The sequence below is a fragment of the Asterias amurensis genome, chromosome 1 (genome assembly GCF_032118995.1).
Source record: "Asterias amurensis chromosome 1, ASM3211899v1".
Classification (NCBI taxonomy): Eukaryota; Metazoa; Echinodermata; class Asteroidea; order Forcipulatida; family Asteriidae; genus Asterias; species Asterias amurensis.
This window is the reverse complement of record NC_092648.1, coordinates 28,061,890-28,084,648: the sequence shown is the minus strand read 5'-3', so window position 1 is coordinate 28,084,648 and position 22,759 is coordinate 28,061,890. Positions and strand designations below refer to the sequence as shown.

General features: G+C 39.1%; 1 protein-coding gene across 1 annotated transcript in view; it reads left to right on the top strand.

Annotated features, from left to right (window-relative positions):
• The window catches only part of LOC139935439 (uncharacterized), a 56,525-nt gene that overhangs the window by 20,891 nt on the left and 12,875 nt on the right, over positions 1 to 22,759 (top strand). Inside the window, exons 19-41 of the mRNA XM_071930050.1 lie at positions 2,950 to 3,141; positions 3,347 to 3,541; positions 4,129 to 4,329; positions 4,794 to 5,036; positions 5,461 to 5,658; positions 6,383 to 6,598; positions 6,713 to 6,964; positions 7,666 to 7,751; positions 9,723 to 9,879; positions 10,516 to 10,704; positions 10,982 to 11,731; positions 11,995 to 12,156; positions 12,631 to 12,792; positions 13,349 to 13,510; positions 14,344 to 14,553; positions 15,800 to 16,492; positions 16,801 to 17,031; positions 17,741 to 18,609; positions 18,987 to 19,134; positions 19,373 to 19,493; positions 20,024 to 20,157; positions 21,187 to 21,427; positions 22,136 to 22,326. Coding sequence (XP_071786151.1) covers positions 2,950 to 3,141; positions 3,347 to 3,541; positions 4,129 to 4,329; positions 4,794 to 5,036; positions 5,461 to 5,658; positions 6,383 to 6,598; positions 6,713 to 6,964; positions 7,666 to 7,751; positions 9,723 to 9,879; positions 10,516 to 10,704; positions 10,982 to 11,731; positions 11,995 to 12,156; positions 12,631 to 12,792; positions 13,349 to 13,510; positions 14,344 to 14,553; positions 15,800 to 16,492; positions 16,801 to 17,031; positions 17,741 to 18,609; positions 18,987 to 19,134; positions 19,373 to 19,493; positions 20,024 to 20,157; positions 21,187 to 21,427; positions 22,136 to 22,326 — 6,003 coding nt within the window. The remainder of the gene's footprint in view (positions 1 to 2,949; positions 3,142 to 3,346; positions 3,542 to 4,128; positions 4,330 to 4,793; positions 5,037 to 5,460; positions 5,659 to 6,382; positions 6,599 to 6,712; positions 6,965 to 7,665; positions 7,752 to 9,722; positions 9,880 to 10,515; positions 10,705 to 10,981; positions 11,732 to 11,994; positions 12,157 to 12,630; positions 12,793 to 13,348; positions 13,511 to 14,343; positions 14,554 to 15,799; positions 16,493 to 16,800; positions 17,032 to 17,740; positions 18,610 to 18,986; positions 19,135 to 19,372; positions 19,494 to 20,023; positions 20,158 to 21,186; positions 21,428 to 22,135; positions 22,327 to 22,759) is intronic.

Here is a 22,759-nt window from a genome sequence, read left to right as displayed (position 1 = left end):
GCAAATGTGATCAACAGAGGGCTCTCTCTCTCAATATACATTTTAGGAGTACATGAATCAAACTGATTTGGCAAGGTTGACCAAAGAGGGCTCTCTGTCAATACACAAAAGCTAAATGGCAAGTAAACATATAATTTAATTTGTTACATTTCTCTAGATTCCTCTACCCTATTATTACAATTGGCTTTAAATAAAGCCTCGAAATATATTTGAAAAAAATAAGATAGGAGATTCATGTACTACATTGACAGGAGATAATTTTGCAAGAGTTACTGATAATGAAAATCATACTCCTGGAAAGAATAGTATTCAAGACAACTCTATAACTACCAATTGGTTCTTGAAAAGCACAATACTAGTATTCAAGACCACTCTATAACTACCAATTGGTTCTTGAAAAGTACAATACTAGTATTCAAGACAACTCTATAGCTACCAATTGGTTCTTAGAAAGTACAATACTAGTATTCAAGACCACTCTATAACTACCAATTGGTTCTTGAAAAGTACAATACTAGTATTCAAGACAACTCTATAACTACCAATTGGTTCTTAGAAAGTACAACATTAGTATTCAAGACCACTCTATAACTACCAATTGGTTCTTAAAAAGTACAATACTAGTATTCAAGACAACTCTATAACTACCAATTGGTTCTTGAAAAGTACAATACTAGTATTCAAGACAACTCTATAACTACCAATTGGTTCTTGAAAAGTACAATACTAGACTTCAAGACAACTCTATAACTACCAATTGGTTCTTAGAAAGTACAATACTGGTATTCAAGACCACTCTATAACTACCAATTGGTTCTTGAAAAGTACAATACCAGTTTTCAAGACGACTCTATAGCTACCAATTGGTTCTTAGAAAGTACAATACTAGTATTCAAGACAACTCTATAACTACCAATTGGTTCTTAGAAAGTACAACACTAGTATTCAAGACCACTCTATAACTACCAATTGGTTCTTGAAAAGTACAATACTAGTATTCAAGACAACTCTATAACTACCAATTGGTTCTTGAAAAGTACAATACTAGACTTCAAGACAACTCTATAACTACCAATTGGTTCTTAGAAAGTACAATACTGGTATTCAAGACCACTCTATAACTACCAATTGGTTCTTGAAAAGTACAATACCAGTTTTCAAGACGACTCTATAGCTACCAATTGGTTCTTAGAAAGTACAATACTAGTATTCAAGACAACTCTATAACTACCAATTGGTTCTTGGAAAAGTACAATACTAGTATTCAAGACAACTCTATAACTACCAATTGGTTCTTGAAAAGTACAATACTAGTATTCAAGACAACTCTATAACTACCAATTGGTTCTTGGAAAGTACAATACTAGTATTCAAGACGACTCTATAACTACCAATTGGTTCTTGAAAAGTACAATACCAGTATTCAAGACAACTCTATAACTACCAATTGGTTCTTGAAAAGTACAATACTAGTATTCAAGACCACTCTATAACTACCAATTGGTTCTTGAAAAGTACAATATTAGTATTCGAGACCACTCTATAACTACCAATTGGTTCTTAGAAAGTACAATACTAGTATTCAAGACCACTCTATAACTACCAATTGGTTCTTAGAAAGTACACTACTAGTATTCAAGACAACTCTATAACTACCAATTGGTTCTTGAAAAGTACAACACTAGTATTCAAGACCACTCTATAGCTACCAATTGGTTCTTGAAAAGTACAATACTAGTATTCAAGACGACTCTATAACTACCAATTGGTTCTTGAAAAGTACAATACTAGTATTCAAGACGACTCTATAACTACCAATTGGTTCTTGAAAAGTACAATACTAGTATTCAAGACCACTCTATAACTACCAGTTGGTTCTTAGAAAGTACAATACCAGTATTCAAGACCACTCTATAACTACCAATTGGTTCTTGAAAAGTACAATACTAGTATTCAAGACAACTCTATAACTACCAATTGGTTCTTGAAAAGTACAATACTAGTATTCAAGACGCCTCTATAACTACCAATTGGTTCTTGAAAAGTACAATACTAGTATTCAAGACAACTCTATAAGTACCAATTGGTTCTTGAAAAGTACAATACTAGTATTCAAGACGCCTCTATAACTACCAATTGGTTCTTGAAAAGTACAATACTAGTATTCAAGACAACTCTATAGCTACCAATTGGTTCTTGAAAAGTACAATACTAGTATTCAAGACGACTCTATAGCTACCAATTGGTTCTTGAAAAGTACAATACTAGTATTCAAGACGACTCTATAACTACCTATTAGTTCTGAGAAAGTACAATACCAGTATTCAAGACTACTCTATAACTACCAATTGGTTCTTGAAAAGTACAATACTAGTATTCAAGACGCCTCTATAACTACCAATTGGTTCTTGAAAAGTACAATACTAGTATTCAAGACAACTCTATAGCTACCAATTGGTTCTTGAAAAGTACAATACTAGTATTCAAGACGACTCTATAGCTACCAATTGGTTCTTGAAAAGTACAATACTAGTATTCAAGACGACTCTATAACTACCTATTAGTTCTGAGAAAGTACAATACCAGTATTCAAGACTACTCTATAACTACCAATTGGTTCTTGAAAAGTACAATACTATTATTCAAGACGCCTCTATAACTACCAATTGGTTCTTGAAAAGTACATTACTAGTATTCAAGACCACTCTATAACTACCAATTGGTTCTTAGAAAGTATAATACTAGCAGCCATGACGACTCTATAACTACCAATTGGTTCTTGAAAAGTCTTGAAACAAGTTTTACTCTGAAAAGCTCAGACCTTCATGAGTTTCCAAATGTTAAAGCGACTTTTATCATTACATAAAGAATGTCAACTACATTGTTGAAAGACCTGAAGTGTGTGTGCATTTGTTGGCATTCCTTGTAACTCTTGATGTACTTTGACAGTTCTACGCTGCCAGCCCCTACAAGCACCAGCCAGTGGTTCCCTTGTCCAGTGCCCAAGTAACATCTATGGATCTACCTGCAGCTTCACCTGCAACACGGGGTACCAACTGATAGGCAATGAAAGCAGGAAATGTGAAAAGAACGGTGAAGCTCCTCTTGTGGAGTGGACAGAGCAAAACCCTACATGTTCACGTAAGTAATTACTTATGTGTCGATGTAGAGATTGTACACCCATAATATTAGTAAGACTTGATGCTGTGCATGCTGTTTGGTCGTCCAATCTAATAGAACATCAAAGTCTAAAATAGTGTCGCTCATCACAAGCAATTCCATTTCTCTATGTGACGTAACCTTTCTCCCATCATTAATTGGATTTTTTTTTTTTTTTTTTTCATAGCAATCTCTTGTCCTGCCTTGGCTGACCGGCCTGGTCAAGTGCTTCGTTCAGGCTGCCTTCATTACCCACCTGCAACTGAACTGCTGGGTACCACTTGCCATTGGTACTGTCCTTATGGCTATGGAGGTGTTGGTAGCCCGCAATCTACCTGCCTTGCCAATAGTACATGGGACGTGGTGGACTTTACCTGTGAAGGTTTGTGTGTTGTTAACCGTATTCCTAAACATCCCTACTACACAATTATCAAACTAAATTGGAGATGTCACTTGGATCATAAAACCATCTACATAATGTGTTTATATCCATCTTATAAATTTCACATTTGTATGCCATCTTCTTTGTTGAATGTATAGCAGGTGTGTTCATATTGTCATACATGTGAACAATTCTCATTTTAACTTGATACTCTTCCATGGGCCCCTTCCATTCCCTTTTTGATTTTTTTTAAATTATGTTAAATGTTTCTTGTATGACAATTTTTTCCTTTAATTTCAATGCTTTGACGTTTTTGTTAATCAATATTAGTCTTTAGAACTACAGGCATATAATTGTGTGTTGAATAACAAATAAAAATGACTGAATGTGTGAGTCCACTTTGTCATAATTGCGTGTTCCGGCTGAGTGGTCCTTGGTGTGGGTTGGCGTCCCGGTCTTGATGCTTGGACGGACTTTTGTGGCCTCCTCAACTTAGCTGGAACTTGGAATAATTATATCTTCCCTCTCGACTATCATTCTATCCTGAAACTAATTCTCTTGAAACAACTAACAATACTATTTTACAGAGAGAAGTTGTCCAGCTTTAGTTGTTACTGAGGGCTTGGAGATATCTCCAGCTGAATGCCTCATCTCTCCAGATTACAATGACATCTGTTACCTTCGCTGTTCTCAATCTGGGTATAGAGTAGACCCTCCTTCCTATACCTTCATCCGATGCCTTGGTACTGGAGATTGGTCTCATGATAGCACTGCTTTTAGCTGTGTTGGTAAGATTAGATTTAATCTCTAGAAATCTACACATGGAAATGTTTGTCTGAACTTTAGCAGATCATTCCCTATTCCTTGGACAATTAGTCTAAATGTCATTTGGCCCTTGGTTGTTCCTAGATACCCTGGGAAGTGTTAAATCAGATAAACTGGTACTCTGATATTATTGTTTGATTGAAAGTATTACAGAACTTCCATTGTTTTCTGATCAAACGATTTTGATTTTGCCAAACTATAACCACAAACTATTTGGGATTTGAGACAATGCATTGGTGAGTTATCAATATATATTTGGTGTATGTTAACACCATGTGTGCAGCTACTTGCTGTGTAGATTATGTTCTTTTGAGAACTTTGCTGGTTTTATCATGTTTATATTCTACTACCGTGCAGTAGGTTTTTCGGAGTTCAAGAGAAACTCCACAAATAACTTACTGTTGGCTGATTTATTTTAAATGTTTAGATTATGAAAGCCCACATTTCACAACTTGTCCACTTGACTTTGTGGCATACCCAACGGACACCTCACTACAAGTGAATGTAACATGGACAGTAGAAGCTACAGATAATTCTGGTGAATCGCCAACTATAACCTGCAATCCAGCTCAACCAGCACAGCTACCGGTTGGGGATAATATTATCAACTGTATTGCTACGGATACAGCAGGGAATCAAGCTTCATGTAACTTTGAAGTCAGTGTCAGAGGTATGTACATTAGACCATTCCAACTTCATTGCTGGTTACTGCAAATGGCCAGTTTTAAAGTAATAGGGCTTTGTAATGTGAAGTTAGATTGCACTTTTTTCTATGAAGGGAAAAAGGTTCAGGTTTTTGCAGAATTATATGCTCCTTTGATCACCACTTTGCCTGAATGGTAAGCATCTCCATAACATTGGGCTAAATTATTCACTCGAATCATTTCTGAATGTAAAACAATACCAATGCTAAATAGTGTAATATGCCTAAACGTATGACTGAAAATCATTCTTACAAAGTTAAAAAGTTTCTCATCAATACAAGAAATTAATAACACCAAAGAAACCTCTGCCACCAAAGAAACCTCGAATAAGCATTTGATAAAGTGATCTTTATTTTATTTAATTGTATTTGCATCTGAAACACAAAATAGTTGCCAGATGTAGACCACTCAACCCACCATTCTTCGGGCATTTTATTGGAACATGTGAGGATCAACTTGGAACTACCTGCCAGGTGGGCTGTCTGAATGGCTACACCCTGCAAGGTTCGGAAACAGCAAAATGCTCTAGGAATGCAACCACAAGACTTTTGTCTTGGACCAGGGACGGTCCAAGACCATCATGTCAATGTAAGTGCAGTAGGCTACTCTATAGAAAGTACCTGTTTATCCATTCTGATTGGTGGAGAGGGCAACACATGGCCATGTTAAAACCTGCCATAAAAAACATGGTGAGAATTGTTTAAACATAGGCGCCCAGCTTAACTTACATGTAGTCAAACTATTAACACTCGCACGTACGCACAACTGGTGAGCATCAATGCAGTTTTTACCCTTAAGGAAATGGAGCCTGATAACGTAAAAGACAATTTTCAGAAATGTTTTACAGATTTTCAAACTTGATTATGATTAAACGCCTATTTAAACCTTTCAGAATCATGGCCTTGCGATAAAGAACGTCACTTACGGCTTGGCCCTTTATCGCACGGTCATAACCCTGCCGGTCTTAAACTGCCGTTCCTACTCTTTTATCCTTATTACGATCCTTTGTTCTTTTTTTAAAGAAGTTTAACTTGCTTTATTCTCCTTTGTGATGGACATTAGTTGAGCTATTGGTTTTAATATTTAAACCCCAACTCGTCCAATCTTTGTCTCTAATAGAGGGAATCTTAACTTAAAAGTCTGAATTGTTGACTTCCTGAAAAACCAACTGCAGCTTTTGAAGCAAAAATATGTATGTTTCCTTCCACATCTAAAACTAAACGGTTCTTTATCAACTCCTACTCAATCTCTTATTGGTTCTTGCACTCAAGGTTTGTAGTGAAATAACAATTATTTAATTTCTTATTTGCAGTGGCTAGATGTGCCCCCATACCAGCAGATCTCATCCCAAGCCATGGAGGTGTTTATCCTTCAATTTGCCGAGGTCCAGAACAACCTTATTATGGTACTACCTGCAGTTTCTTCTGTCGTAATGGATTTGAGCTGACAGCCTCACATGGAATGGTGACGTGCCTCGCTGATGGTACATGGGATCAAAATCTGTACATGCTCTCTGTGACATGCCAAGGTCAGTTGAATAGATGAACAATTTCTCTCTAAATAAGGCCATCTCATCAGTCAACCTCGGAGGAAAAAATTTCATCAATTTATAAAAATTGTATTTTCATGTTGTGAATTTTAGATACCGTTCCACCAGTACTCAAAGTCTGCCCTGGCTCCTTAGTTGGATCAATGTCTGGACAGACCCTTGGGGTTCTCCTCTCCTTTGATGTTCCCATGGCAACTGACAACTCTGGCAATCAACTTACAGTTATCAAGACACCCAATGACATCGACTCACCGTATAATTTCACCCAGGACACGGTGGTGTCTTACAATTTCAGTGATACTGCCGGGAACAGAGTTGTGTGCTCTTTCAGTGTTAATATCGACGGTATGTTTGTTTTTGATTTTCTTTTTTACAATAAATCTTGGAATGATAGAAGAAAGCTTCCCTGGAAATATAACGTGCTAAGGGTGCTGTACTTATTGAGAAATGAGTAAAACAATTTTGGTCTCAATGATCATGAGACGAAAATTATTTTTGCATTTAAAAACTTATTTTTATGACATTGTTTTACTCATTTCTCAAAAACTACAGCACCTCAGCAACTACATGTAATATTTTAAGGTAGGCTTTCTACTATCATTATCTTCAAATGGTGTAAGTTTAATGGAAATCTGTGGACATTGTGTTTTGTGTTACAAAAAGTACCCACATCCTAAGTTGTCTTAAATGCAAATGCTACAGATTTGCATTGTAGCATTTTTTTTTGTAATTGTCTTTTTAACCTGGTTTCTTCAGAAACCCTCTGTATTGTAATGTTGTATTTTGGAAATTGCTTTTTACCTTTGTATCTAGCGCTTTGAGGCCTTATTTAACAATTTGGCGCTTTATAAATATCTCTTTATTATTATTATTATTATTTAAAAGATACATTTGCTTGCATTGTGTCTCTTGCTTGTGTGAATTGTGCGATGTACAACATTAACAAAACATCAAGATACAATTGTTTGGCTCTTACAAAAGACAATCTGTTGCATCCATGAATTTGTGTTCTTTTTTAATTTCATATACAATTTCTCTCCATTCAGACAACTTATCACCAGTCATCAAATCATGTCCGGACAATCAAGATGTCACCACTGATAAAACAATAACTCCAGTCAACTGGCTAGAGGTAAAGATTTAAGGAGCCTGCAAACTAGTTTGGATGTATCCGTATTGATCCACCAGTGACATAAAAGTTGAACATGGCTCATTTTTTAATCTTTTGCAAGTTCAAGGTACTCATGACAGTGTAGGCGGTTGATGCTGCTGATTAGGTCAGTACTTCATGTCTTGTATAGGGACAATGGTTGGTAAACTTGTTGTTTTGGCTTCTATAAAATTACCATTTTTGCATTTTAAAGGTAAAGTTTTGGTACTTTCCAATCGTAAAGCGCATCAAAGAATTTGTCATTTGTAATGCGCTAATAAAATGATGTTTTATTATTAATTTTGTAACTAATCATTTTTTAGACAGGACTGCTAGAACAACTATCTTATTTGGCTCAGTCTGATTTTCAACAGCTGTTTAAAAGCAGACAATTCATAGTGCTTAAAGACAATGGACACTATTGGTAATTGTCAAAGACCAGTCTTCTCACTTGCTGTATCTCAACATATGCATGACATAACAAACCTGTAAAAATTTGAGCTCAATCGGTCATCGAAGTTGTTGCGAGATAATAATGGAAGAAAAACACCCTTGTCACACGAAGTTGTGTGCTCTCAGATGCTCGATTTCAAGACCTCAAATTCTAAATCTAAGGTCTCAAAATCAAACTCGTGGAAAAATACTTCTTTCTCGAAAACTACATTACTTCATAGGGAGCTGTTTTTCACAATGTTTTATACTATCAACAGCTGGTGGCACAGTTGGCTTGTGCGTAAAGCGCTCGCCTCTCAACAAGGTGACCCCGGTTCGATTCCCGGTCGGGGTCATATGTGAGTTGAGTTGTGCTTTGGTTCTCTGCTGTGCCACGAGGGTTTTCCAGACTAGCCGGTTTTCCTCTCTCAGGATAAAAGTCAAACACTTTTGATCTTGGCTGTGCTCCGTGGTCATAATGGGTTGATGTGGCTGGCAGCTGAATGCGCCCTTGCATGCCTGCTTCTCGAACACGTTGTAGCCGCATCCTTTGCAATTCAGCTCTTAGCTGCGAGTACGGATGATTAGCCCTAAAGCTATAATTATTACTCGTTACCAAGTAAGGTTTTGATGCTAACGTAGAGACACGGGAAGGAGAGCTGGCCCTCTAATGAATAAAGGACGAGCATCCGCCAAAATACACAGATAGCTCTATCCCTATCCCTCCCAGATAAATGGGGTTTTGAAGCATGGCCAGAGCCATGCTCCCTATAAAAATAGAGAGAATTACCACTCAAATAAAATGTGCTCTTCCAAGAACGAAGCTATTGGAAAAGAGAAAGATCGTCACGTGACAATCCTAAAAGTAAACTTTAGACAGTTCAACTATGAGGGCGCACTTGGCGGATCCTTACACTAATAATTATTTGAGTAATTACCAATAGTGTCCGCGCGTCACTCCACTGCCTTTAATAGCTTTCTGCTAAGAAAACAAAAATAAGCAGGACACCACATACAAATGGTACATGTTTACATTGCATTTTGGCTGGTAACCTTATCCTGGTAAGCAAAATTGTGTTGTGCTTGTTTATTTCTTGGTTTGTATAAAACTGGGTACAGGTAATTTCAGGGTCAACCCTTCTATTGGTCAGTGTCCAACTGGAAATATGTCAATTTTTGTTTGTTTTGGGGTTTTTGGATCCTACCTTAATATTCGTATTCCTATATTGATCATTATCATTATAAAAAACAGTTCATGAAGTAATACGGTTGAGTCAACAAAGGTAAAAACGAGGGTTAAACTCCTCCAAAAAAAGACAAAACAGTAACAAACAAACAAACACACCACAACGCAGAATTAATTTACAAATTTACGATGTTTTTGCCTACAATGCACTTACTCGTCCATTCTACAGCCATTGGAGTATAAAACTCTCCAGGATATAAGAATAAAAACAGACGTTGACAGCTCATTGCCAATTAAGTTGAACAACCTGTGGTTCCTCGTTTGTTTTTTCGCAGCCTGAATTCGGAGAGCTGACTGGGGATGAATTGGATACATCGTGCTCTCACACAAGCGGAGCTTCATTTCCATGGGGTAGTACTAACATTCAATGCACTGCAACCAATTTGGATAATGGAAAGACCAGCATATGCCAGTTTACTGTGACAATCACACGTAAGAATTGTCTTTATTTTTTTTCATTTTTTTTTTCACTTTTTAAGGAAGCATAAATGTACCCTGATGTAGAACCCAGTGAGGAAAACTTTCAGTATCCTGCCACCACTTTTTCACTCATTTAAAAAAAGAGGAACATCTCTTTTGAGTTAATTACATACTAGTTTATTTCATAGCAAATAAAAAAGTGGTGGCAGGATACGGAAACTTTTCCCCCAGTATTTTCACCCTTTTGGCCTAAACCCATTTAGAAGTAGTTTGTCTTCGATTCCACTAAACATGCTGCCGGCCTGACTACAGGTACTTTTGTTGTAGCATGATCCCTTGCATAAAATATCACTAGAATCAATGTGTTAAATAGTTTGCTGTTGGATCAGTGGGTAAGTGTAACGACCAATTGACGCCAAGGACTTATGGAAAAGGGATCTTGGTGGTTTTCAACCCGAGGACGACACATTTTATTTAGTTTAAAAAGCTAGTGTAGGCGTTGCTAAACAAAATAAGTCCAAATTATAAGACAAGAACTGGCTCCCCAATTGTGTGTGTTTATGGGCTTGATCTAAAAATTGAGAACTGATAACAAAAATGCGGAAACTCGATCAGATTGTTCCTGTTTTTTTTTTCTTTTCATTTTAGCCATTTCATGTCCAGAGCTTAATGAACCAAGGAACGGAGCTAAAGCTTGTGATGAGTGGGCATATGGTCACTTTTGTTCAATGTTCTGCAATGAGAACTACGATGTATCAAGGGATCTAGATACATCTGTATTTTTGTGTGGCCTGTCCGGCCGATGGACACCTCTTCCAAAGTTTCCTGATTGTAACAGTGAGTATTAACAAAGAGTGCCAGTCAAATGTTAATGTTTATGGAAAACCCCAAAACTGACGTGCAAAGTTGCTATTTAGACTGGCACCTGCAAATATGCTCAGCTAATGTACGCTATTACAGGATGCAATGTTTCAAATGTTTCCACCTGTGCCCTTAATTTACAATGCCATCTTTTCACAAGTTTGTAATTTCTGCCAAGTTGCCTTATTAGATGTGTATTCGTGTATTCATTGTTAGACTTGTACTTACCATCTTTTCCCAATACATAAAATAGGAAAGAGACGAGCAAACTCGTTGAAGCTTTCGTCTGTGCTGCAGTATTTCAGCGGAGACTGTTCTGATCCAGCAACACAAGATCAGATCAAAACACAATTCATCCAGCTTCTCAACCAGTCCACTGTCAGCGCCATCTGCACCAACAATGCTGACCAATGCAATGTGGACAATGTACAGGTGACTTGCGGACCCACATCATCAAGAGGTCGTCGTGATGTCACCAGATGGAGAGATTCATCTAACAGTGTCCACAGTGGCATCCAACAGATGTTTCAACCTAAGAATGACAGCGATCTCAAGATGGACGCTGACATGGAGCTTATGGAACATGCACAGAAGTGGCTCAGTGGTATGAAAAAAGAGGGTAGACTTCCATCAGACCCAAGAGATAATTCCAAGAGGTATCGTCGCAGACATCCAACCATACACCAGAATCGCAAAAGAAGTCAAACTCGCCATCAAAGGGATGTCTCATCAATGGACTTTGAGCTAACGATATCATTTGATATGATATATCTCCTACCCACTGATCCAATGGTGGAAGGTGATGTGTTTGAGGACGAGAAATGGAACGGGTACGATACTCTCTTTGAGCTGTCAGACAATGTACTAGAGGAATGTGATCAAGGGAACCTTGTTCCGGATGTTCAGGGCCTGGAAGTAAATCCCAATCCTGATGTTTTGTTTGAAGATGAACCAAGCTCATCCTGCCCCTTGGGACATGTGCCAACAGCTGATTTAGATTGTGGTATGTCCATTTATATATTCCTTTGTCAAGTTGAAACTGGTTTGCTTGCACAGCACTGGTATATCCAATCTGTAACATAGTCAACAATTTAAAATACTGCCGCAAAAATTTACCCTCATGCCTCGAGTTCAAATTGATAGATTTGTACCTGTTATCAGAGGGAACTATGCAAGTTATTAGACGGAATTTTGACTAGGATGTAATATTGTGGTGTGTTATTAAAAACTGTCAATTTTGATTTCTATTTTCTCCCTATACTGTAGTGGAATGTGGGTTGGGATTTTACTTTGACAGTGCAACCATTACATGTATAAGTTGCCCAGTAGGATCCTATCAAGATGAAGAGGCACAGTTAACCTGCAAGACGTGTCCCCCAGGAACATCAACCATCGGGAATACAACCAAGAGCGCTGAAGAATGTCTAGGTAGGTGTTCTTCAACTTGTTGTGTTATGTTGATCCATAATATGTGGAAAGAGAACACTATCACTGAGGTAGATAGTCAGGGTCAAGCTGATTCAGTTGTGGCTCATTATGATAATGAAATATGATCCAATTTTAGATAATCCCCTATGAGGAAGTCAGTTGTTACCTCGGTTGTTACTGTCTATGAAATATGATCCGATTTTAGATAATCCCCTGTGAGGAAGTCAGTTGTTACCATGGTTGTTACTGTCTATGAAATATGATCCGATCTTAGATAATCCCCTGTGGGGAAGGCCGGAGGAGTAGAAGTGATCTAATCAGTCAATGGGTGCACTTTTGAGATGATAGCCAGGCGTCTCATTTACCGCCCTTTTCCAATGTTGTCAGCAACAAGAACAATAAAAATGGCGCAATTAGTAGGGCGCCAAAATCACTTCTCATTACAATTTTGTTTTGTCTCAAATTGTAATTCAGGTATTTGCCCAAGTGGTCATTTCTCGAGCACTGGACTTGAGCCATGCTTGAAATGTGAGAAAGGATCGTACCAGGCCATGGCAGGGTCTAATTACTGTCAGCAATGTCCGGTCGGTCAGTCTACAGCCAGAATGGGTTCTTCAACTGTTGGGGAGTGTACAGGTATGATTTAACTGGGTTTTTTTTATGTTGATTAATGTGGTGGGACATCTCTGCTGAGCACTGCATGTATCTGTGTACAGAGAACATTGAGAACTTCAACCAAAGTGATCCGGATGATGTGACAAACCTTAGGTTCTCATCAGTTCAATTTTGTTCTTGACTTACCAGGGCCCAACTTCATAGCGCTGCTTAACGGTAAGCAAATTTGCATGTTAGAAAAACTTGCTCAAGCCTTAGCGTATTTTCACAGGTTACCAGAAAAAATGGGCGGACATATTGCATGTTTAACATGGATTTGAATTGTGACATCATTTATTTTCATGCGGTAAGCACCGGAAGGTTAGCATGCCTTTTCTTGTGCTTACAGTTAGCAGGGCTATGAAATAGAAATTGCACAGTAAGCACAAAATCGGCCGCTAAGCAGCGCTATGAAATTGGGCCCTGGTGAACAAGTTCGTTCATACATGTACATGTCTGCCTAGATTCTTTCAGCACTTGATATCATATTCCTGGCTGGAGTAGTTTATTTTTAATCTTCTGCAACACCTTATTTCAGATGTGTGCGGTTTAGGAACGTTTTCCTCTACAGGGGTGCAGCCATGTACCTCTTGTCCTCTTCATAGCTACCAGTCAGAGGAAGGTCAGAGTTCATGTGATTCATGCCCTGAATGGGAAATAACCCAAAGCACTGGTGCAACAACATCGGACATGTGTCAGAGTAAGTAAACAGTGTTTATTGTTAGTCATTGCGTTTTAATTGTTGTTGATGACTGCTTTCTCCATGTATCCCTTAATAAGGGAATAAAAGGGTAGCGACAAGTTCTGAAACGGCCGTTTAAAACCGGCAGGGTCGTGGCTGTGTGATATAGGCCCACGGCCTTTAGGCGAGGGCCTTTATCACACTGCCACAACCCTGAACGAGTCACACCTTTTGTATTCCAATTCAAGAACGCCTCTTTGGTTAACAGGCGTAAATAAAGTAAGTAACTCTGTAAAACTTGGCCTGTTTCCCGACGTCCTTGAGCTCTTTATGTGTGTTGCATTTTTATGACTGAGACAACAGTTTTTGGATATGCTTTGTGCGCTAGTCTTGGTGCCAGACATTTCTCGTTTTCCATTCACACACAGCGCCCACATCGCCCGTAACGAGAAAAGTTTTACACCAAGACTAGCGCGTAGTATCCAAAAACAATCAGTTATAAACAGAGCTCTAGCTGGTCATTATCCACCGTTGAAACACCCCCATGTGATGTGTTTTCCGCCGATAGGAAAAGCAAAACTGTCTGAGGTATTTATGAATATGCAGTTTTTACAAATCTCTGTATTTTTACCACAATTCAGGCTTTGGCTGCGATGGTTGTATGTTTTATTTAATTAACTAATAACAATAGCAAACACATTAGTTTTAAATAAGAGTATAGTCTGATAATGGCTTTTCCTTCAAACTTTGCAGGCCATGATTTGATGTGTGATAAACACTGTGTACTTTGTACTTTTCAAGTCAAATAAGAACAAAACATTAAGGACAAAACTTTAAATTTATTCCCACAGTGCAAACTTTCTGCTTGGCCGATTCCTGTCTGAATGGTGGAACTTGTGTTGAGCAGATAGGGACGTACCGTTGTGAGTGCCCAGTGGGCTTAACAGGCCAGCACTGTCAGACCAACGTGGATGATTGTCAACAAGATTCCTGTCTCAATGGTGGGACCTGTCTAGATGAACTTGATGCTTTCAGTTGCTTATGTCTGACAGGATTCGAAGGTAACCAGACATTCCGTCTTAACCAGACTATTAAAATCAAAAGCCCTTTTCACACGACCGCAATAGACTGTGCAAGTCTCGCGCAGATTTGAACTTCCGGGACCATTGTGGTCCCAACCTTATGGAGTTTTACGTTGGGGAGATTTTGTTTCGTCCATTACTTTAGTCTAATGTAGTTTATGACCATAAAAATGACATATGTTGTTAAAAATGTAATACTAATTAACAACATATATAAAAGTAAAAATAAAGTCAACATAATAACGAAGAAAACCCGATATTTAAACTTGACCTCAGGTCAGGTTAGTTGTAAAAAATTAAGAATTTGTGCCCATCTGCGATCAAGAAACTTACGCAGACGCTTGTTTTGGCCGCGCGGGGTGGAAAGCCTTTTCATTGGTCGCTTGGGCGTCAGCTTCCTCTTTAAAATGCGTCACGCGTTTATCTAACGCCCTTGCGACCATCGTGCGTCCGCGTATAAACCAGCTTTTAGTAGTTTCACATTTGGGCGTAGATTTACATAAGGGGTTTCAAAACATTTAAAATCAAACAAACATCCTTGTCCCAGAGTTTTACTTGTGTCCATACATAGACTTTAACCGATAATTGTGTTGTTGTTTTAAAAGCTAAAACTTATTTAAACAAGCTCTAATGGGTATTTTTGTTGTTCAGATACGGCATTAAGAATAAATTAAAGCAAAGATTTGATTCACAAAAAAATAAAGTTCTTCAGTTGTCGTGTTTTCTCGCAGCGGTGCGCGCGAGACTTGCACAGTCTATAGCAGGGATCCCTTGCTTGCAATTTAAGCATGTTAATTTTTAATTTTGAGCATGGTTGTACAATTTTGCAAGTTGCACTTCGTGTGGAAGAACAACAATGGTTGGTCTGTCAAAGGTCCCTTATGAAATATTTTGAAGTTGTCCATCCTTTATGTCAGAATAAACATTGTTGTCCTTTCAAACTAGGTGCATTTGATAGAATTTTGCAGTTATGCCACAATAAAGCAAGGGACTCTTGTTAAATTTCCAGAGCCACTCACAGATTTGTAATAGACTTGTTTTTACTTAACTAGTCTTAAATGCCCCCTTTTGTTTTCTAGATAAGCGTTTCTTGGGATGGGGGAATTTAAGGGAGCTTGCTAGGTGGGGTTGATTTTGTTGTTGTGGGTGACTTTGCTAAGTATATAATTTTGCATTTTGTTGATTGTTTTCCTGATGTAATTTTGTGTGTTTTGGATACATACAGGTGATGATTGCTCTATTGACATAGACTACTGCATTGATGCACCTTGTGAGAACAGTGGAACCTGCAATGACCAGACCAATGGGTTCACATGTACATGTGATTTGGGTTTTACTGGTGCCACCTGTGCAACAAACATCAATGAGTGCCTAAGCCGACCCTGTCTGAACGGTGGTTCATGCACTGACGGTGAGGGAGAGTACATCTGCAGTTGTGCTGCTGGCTTCACTGGTGATAATTGTGAGACTTCCATGAACGAGTGTGTCTCTAACCCATGCCAGCATAGTGGCACCTGCATTGATGGAAACGCCTCCTATCGCTGCTCCTGCATTACAGGCTATGAGGGAGACAACTGTGAGATAGATATGGACCTATGTGCTGTCAACCCCTGTGCAAACGGGGCTACGTGTCAAGATTTAGATGACCACTATCAGTGTGCCTGCCCTCGTGGTCATGGAGGGGTTCACTGCGATTTGGATCTAAATTTATGCGATCCCAATCCCTGTAACAATGATGGTGTGTGCTCTAAAGAAGCCACTGGAAGTGCCGGCTACAGTTGTGAGTGCCAGCCTGGGTTCACAGGTCTTCACTGCGAGACAAACCTGAATGAATGTACGAATGAGCCGTGTTCTAATAATGGTACATGCATCGATGGCATCAATAGCTATCTGTGTATCTGTGCAGATGGTTATGAGGGTGAGTGTAAATTTGGCTTTTCATTCCATCTTCAAGCATGACAGATATTTGGCTTAGCATAATGGAGGATATTTTAGTAAAAATTTGTATAAGAAGTGACTCATTATGACCTCTTTTGTTGAGAAAAGGCTGACCTGCATGATACCTAACAGAGGCAACTTCCTCCACCAACCTCTTGTTCTGTATACATTTCTCTCCCGTAGAGGTAGCCTTTACCCGATAGCGACTGTCTTACCTCTGCTAATCTTAGCCTCTACAACTACAAGGTATTAGGCATCTTAACCATGTAAATTCACATTGTTTTTCAGGACCAAATTGTGAAGTAAGAAGTGATCTATGCAGCCCCAATCCTTGCCACCATGACGCACCGTGTGAAGACGAAGGGGATGACTACTTCTGCACATGCCCAGCTGGTCTGTCAGGCCAAGACTGTGAGATTGAATTGGACCTTTGCCTCGAAGGAGTTACCTGTCTTAATGGCGGCTCATGTTCATCGCCCTCTAGTGGCGAACTCTGTCTCTGTATGGATGGATTTATTGGTGAGTGGAAATCAGCAGATGTTTCTAATAACATTCTTTACATATCACAGGGAAATAAAAGCTTTGCAAAGTCTCACTCTTCTGTTGTATTGTACTGTCCTGTCCATTTGTTGTTGTTTTGAAGTGTTGTCCAGTTTTCTAGGGAATGTACAAAACCTATGCTTCACCTTTTTGTTTCTACATGTTGGTATCATTTAATTTTTGGGGTTTACAGTCAAGTGTGCCTGTAAAGTAAAATTACTTTACATGCTCACTTGGTATAAAACAGGTATATTTTGATTTCTGTTGCAAAGTACTGTTTAAGTTTGTCCGGTTGTATTGGAAATGAATTGAATAGAAAGCAATTTCTTCAAGACAACAGTAAACAAAAAGACTAGAACTTCATTTCAAAAGGATGCGAAAGCAGGAGGATTACCGACCAAGTACCAATCAACCATTTATTAAATGACGTTCTCCTGACCTCCTTGTCAAGTTCTGTCTCAGAAGTCCCTCAGAGGTTTTGGGCTGTGGCACTCCCTAAAGTTTGGTATTGACAGATATAGGTTTATATGTTAAACATCCACACAAATTATAAACACTGAAGACATGAGCAAATTTGATGGGGCAAATTTAATTTTCTATATCTTAATGCAAAACCATGCAGTAAGGAGCAAGTATACGGTGCATTTACCATCAGTAATTTGTTTTTGTGTTTCCTTACCCATTATAGGTGAATATTGTGAAATCAACTTTGACGACTGTGCCAAGAAGCCATGTGCCAATAATGCAATCTGTATTGATGGAGATAATACATTTATCTGTGAATGCCAATATGGCTTCACTGGTACCCTTTGCAATATTCAAATAGATGAATGTGTGTCGTCCCCTTGCCAGAACGGAGGCACCTGTGTGGACAGGATCAATGGTTACTTGTGCGAGTGTGTTTCTGGTTTCAATGGGATCTACTGTGAGAACAACAAGAATGATTGCTTCCCCAGTGCTTGTGATCATGGTGAGTGCATTGACGGGATTGAATCGTACCTTTGTAGATGTGATTCAGGCTACACTGGTCGAGAGTGTAGCATTGACATCAATGAATGCCAATCCAACCCCTGTGCCAATGGTGGCACATGCTATGACATGGTTGATATGTTCTCCTGTAACTGCTCAGAAGGATGGGTCGGTGAACAATGTGAGATCAACGTAGATGACTGTCTGAGCTCCCCTTGCAAAAACTCTGGGATCTGCATCGATGGCCTGCAATCCTACACCTGTAAATGCAAGCCTGGATTTACTGGCCAGGACTGTCAAGTCAACATCAATGAATGCTTCAGCAATCCCTGTAAAAATCAAGGCCTCTGCATTGATGGAATCAACTCCTACACCTGTAGCTGTGTGAATAATATGAGAGGCGTCCACTGTCAGATCAACCCAGGCTTCTGCCAGCCAAACCCCTGCAGGCATGGTGGCTCCTGCAATGCTAATGAGGCTGGGTTCACTTGCCAATGTCCAACTGGTTTTGAAGGGTATTTTTGTCAGACTAATGTCGATGATTGTGTTGGTCACCAATGCCAAAATGGAGCCAGTTGCATTGATCAGGTAAGATTTTAAGCACTGATTTAAAATAGGTTGACCTTTAACACCTCTTTGATGACTGTCATGTCATCAGAAAAGCACACCTTGTATAAAGTAATACTTCTCCATTTTAAGCAGCCAGCTTGCCAGCAGTTTTTGACAAGCTGGAACTGTGTTATGTTCAACCAAGTTCCTGAGTGTGTGTTGGATTCCCAGCCTGGCCAATCACAGCATGATTCCCCATGAGCCTGGGACACTCCACTTTAATGCTGACTATATTGAGATGATTTCAGGAACACATCTGCCCTTACAAACAACATGTCGTAAATGTCTATGTGGCTTTCATGCTTGGTTTAAAAGTCTCTGATCAAAACCCGTTTATTTGTTTCTGTTGATGCTAGGCCAATCGTTATACATGTCGGTGCAGTGCTGGGTATACTGGAACTCACTGTGAGACATCTTTAGATATCTGTGCTGCTGAGCCATGTCAGAACAATGCTCAATGTGTCCCATCTTCCCTCGGCACTCGACACTGTGTGTGCCCACAAGGTAAATCAAGTTGTTTTTACCTCAAACTAACCATTACTTGATTGTTTCTGTTAGTCTGTCTATCAGCTATCATGGCATAAGGGTTATGTTCTTAATATGGCTAGCCTTAATATGGGGATTGGGGTTCCACTTCCTACCCAATTGATCTCATATGAGTTTCCACCTAATGTCTATATACTTCTATCTTTCCACTTAGTCTAATATGTTAATAGCTTAATTTGTATCTTTCCACTTGAAGGTTTCAAAGGTGTGAGGTGTGAGGTTGAAATCAACAACTGTAAGCCTGACCCATGCCTTCATGGAAGTACATGCATCAATAGTTTGAACGCTCACTCCTGCCTCTGTCTACCTGGCTACACGTAAGTCAACTTCATCAACAAATGCTGTGGTTTGATTACAAGGTTTTGGTTAAAGTGTTTTGACAATTAGCAAAGAAAGGGGCTTGCACACCAAGAGCACTGCTTTTTGCAAACCTCCACATATCTTTGCTGAATCTTTTTTAATTGACTTTTTTTTTATGCAACTCGCCAGACACACAAGGCCTGAAGTGGGCCACAATCAACTATTTTTCCATGGGGCGTTGGCATTCCCCTGGGGCTGAAACAGGGTTACCCCTTTACAGTCCATACGGTCACCCTTCCTCTTATATAATGCATCTTCATCATCATATTGGTTTACAACCCCTGAAATAATTTGAATTGAATTGAATTAACCGAAAGCTTGGGCTAATGATTAATATACCCATTGAAAAACCAATGGTGTATCCTTTCTGTTTTGTTTGAGGTAAATTGGTAGTTTCATTAAGTGTTGGGTTGACTTGCCTGTACTGAATTATAACCCAAATAGTAGCCTCCATTCAGATGCTTCCTGTGCTTTGATTTCTCTGCAGTGGGGACCAGTGTGAGGAAGACATTGATGATTGTATGGGACATCTCTGTCAAAATGGGGCTCAGTGCATTGACGGCTTGAATGAATACCGCTGCAAGTGTCAACGAGGATATGTCGGCAGATATTGCAATGATCGTAAGACGTTTATTTCCACTTTTGGAATCGAGAATGCAGAACTCAGGGACATTTATTTGTAAAATTGTAGTGAACAAGAAATGTTTTTGTTTGAAAAATTAGACAGTAAAATAATGAATATTTGATTCTAGACAAAAAGTAAGTGTTAAAGACATTGGACACTATTGGTAATTGTCAAAGACCAGTCTTCCAATAGGTGTATCTCAACATGTGCATAAAATAACAAACCTGTGAAAATTTGAGCTCAATTGGTAGTGAAGTTGCAAGATATTAATGAAAGGAAAAGAAAAAAATCCTTGTGTCACCAAATCATGTGCTTTTAGATGGTTGATTTCAGGACCTCAAATTCTAAATCTGAGGTCTCAAAATCAAATTCATGGAAAATTACTTCTTTCTCGAAAACTATGGCACTTCAGAGGGAGCCGTTTCTCACAATGTTTGATACCATCAACCTCTCCCAATTACCCATCACCAAGAAAGGTTTTATGCTAAAAATTATTTTGAATAATTACCAAAAGTGTCCACTGCCTTTAAACGTGATTTCAGGACCTCAAATTCTAAATCTGAGGTCTCAAAATCAAATTCATGGAAAATTACTTTTTTCTCGGATACTATGTCACTTCAGTGGGAGCCGTTTCTCACAATGTTTTATACTATCAACCTCTCCCCATTACTTGTCACCAAGAAAGGTTTTATGCTAATAATTATATTTTGAGTAATTACTAATAGTGTCCACTGCCTTTAAAAATGAGGAGAGATAACCCACAGGTTTCTCACTCTTTGTCATGTTCCCTGTGTTAACCGTCAATTAACAATAGTGCATAATGTCTCTAGTTAGAACACAAAAACTGCAGACTATTTTGTCTTTCCAGCCTCAGGCTGTGTCTGGGTTAGCGGCTGTGGCTTTGATCGTCATGTGTTGAAGCATGTGAGGCCCTTAGCAACAGCCGCAGCCATAACTGCAGCTGAATGGCTGGAGCGTTACTTGAATATACCAACAAATATGTGAACATCATTATATGCCGACAGATGCCCCATATAATTTTGATGTGGTGCTCCAACGCAATGTTCCCGGCCAGTTTGTCACCATAGAGCAAGCCGTGGAGGAGAGCCTGCAAGCTTTCACCCTGTCCCTTTGGTTTCGAAGCACCCGCTCGCGGACAACCGATGCAGTAATATTGTCCTACATAGCACCAGGTAGTAGCCCAACACTTCAAGCAGCTGAGTTTGCCATCAGTGATCCTCAGGCCCTGACTATCTTTATCAAGGGGTAAGAGTTGTTAAGCTTGTGTTTCTAATGAGCTGGATGTTCTTTTTAATTCTTTAATGTCATTGGCTGTCTACAACCTCAAGCTTATTCTTGTATCTTTTTTAATGTTCTATATCTAAGATGTGCCAAGATGGTGGCACATAACGGGACATGTGCTCCACACATCCTGACTCAGATACTCTTATTATGGTTTTTGTATATGGTCACAAGACATCTGAGAGGCTGTTGTTAAGGAGTCACAAACGAACTTACTGGACATTCTTCATAGACAATTTGTAGGCGGTTTCACACAATCAACGTTTGATCTGTGTCAAAATCTATATGGGTCAACCCTGTATTAACTCGGCAAAATTTCAACACGGTTCAAAAACGCTCTGCTTTCACAATAGCTCTGTTTCAAATCAATTGGTAGGATACATGTTTAACTTTCAAACTGCCTACTCTGCTATCATTTCACACTGCCAGGATCCTAGACAGATCGAAGAGAACTTCCATATTAAAGTGTGCGTGACACGTAACACATACCGGTATCAAAAAGTGAAGTGTTCACACTACAGCTTTTGACACATGGTGAGCAGGGTTAGTTTAGACACAGATCAAGCACTCTACACTGATCAACACTGTTTTGAAATTTTGTACCGGTATTGGTAGAAAGGTCAGTCTAGGTTACATCAACCTCCTACTAAAGTATTGTTATTTTTTTCTTAGATACAAGTATTCCACATGGGTCAGCATAAACGACAATCAATGGCATCATTTTGCCGTCACTTGGAAGGCACTTCAAGGCAGTCTAAAACTCTATAAAGATGGTCATGTAGTCCAGGCCCAAACTAGAATAAAATCTAATCACCGAATCGCTAGTGGAGGACGATTCACACTTGGAGAGATACATGGCTCAGGTGAGTAGCAAAGAAATACTAATAGTAACCGTATTTATAACGCGCCTTTTGGCAAAGGATACAAAGTGCCAGGTATTATTACTGCAAGGAGTGGGACGAAGGTTGTGATATAAGACCTAATCCTTAAGCACCATAAAATGGTTTACAAGGTGCTGTGGCGCAATATGCTGCCAATCCAGCCAGGAACACCGGGGAGAACCCCTTCTCTTTTCGATAAGTGCACTGGGTTCTTTTACATGCATCTACACAACACATGGGACCAACAGGTTAATGTCTCATACTAAGGACGAAGCAATGGTTAAGTGTCTTGCTTAAGGACACAAGTGTCTACCTATGGTCTATCGGCCAATCTCAGTTGTCTAGTTGGTATGACACTGCTGTAGAATCCCACCCGATTATTGTGCCTGTGATTTGTTTTCACCGAACTCGCGGG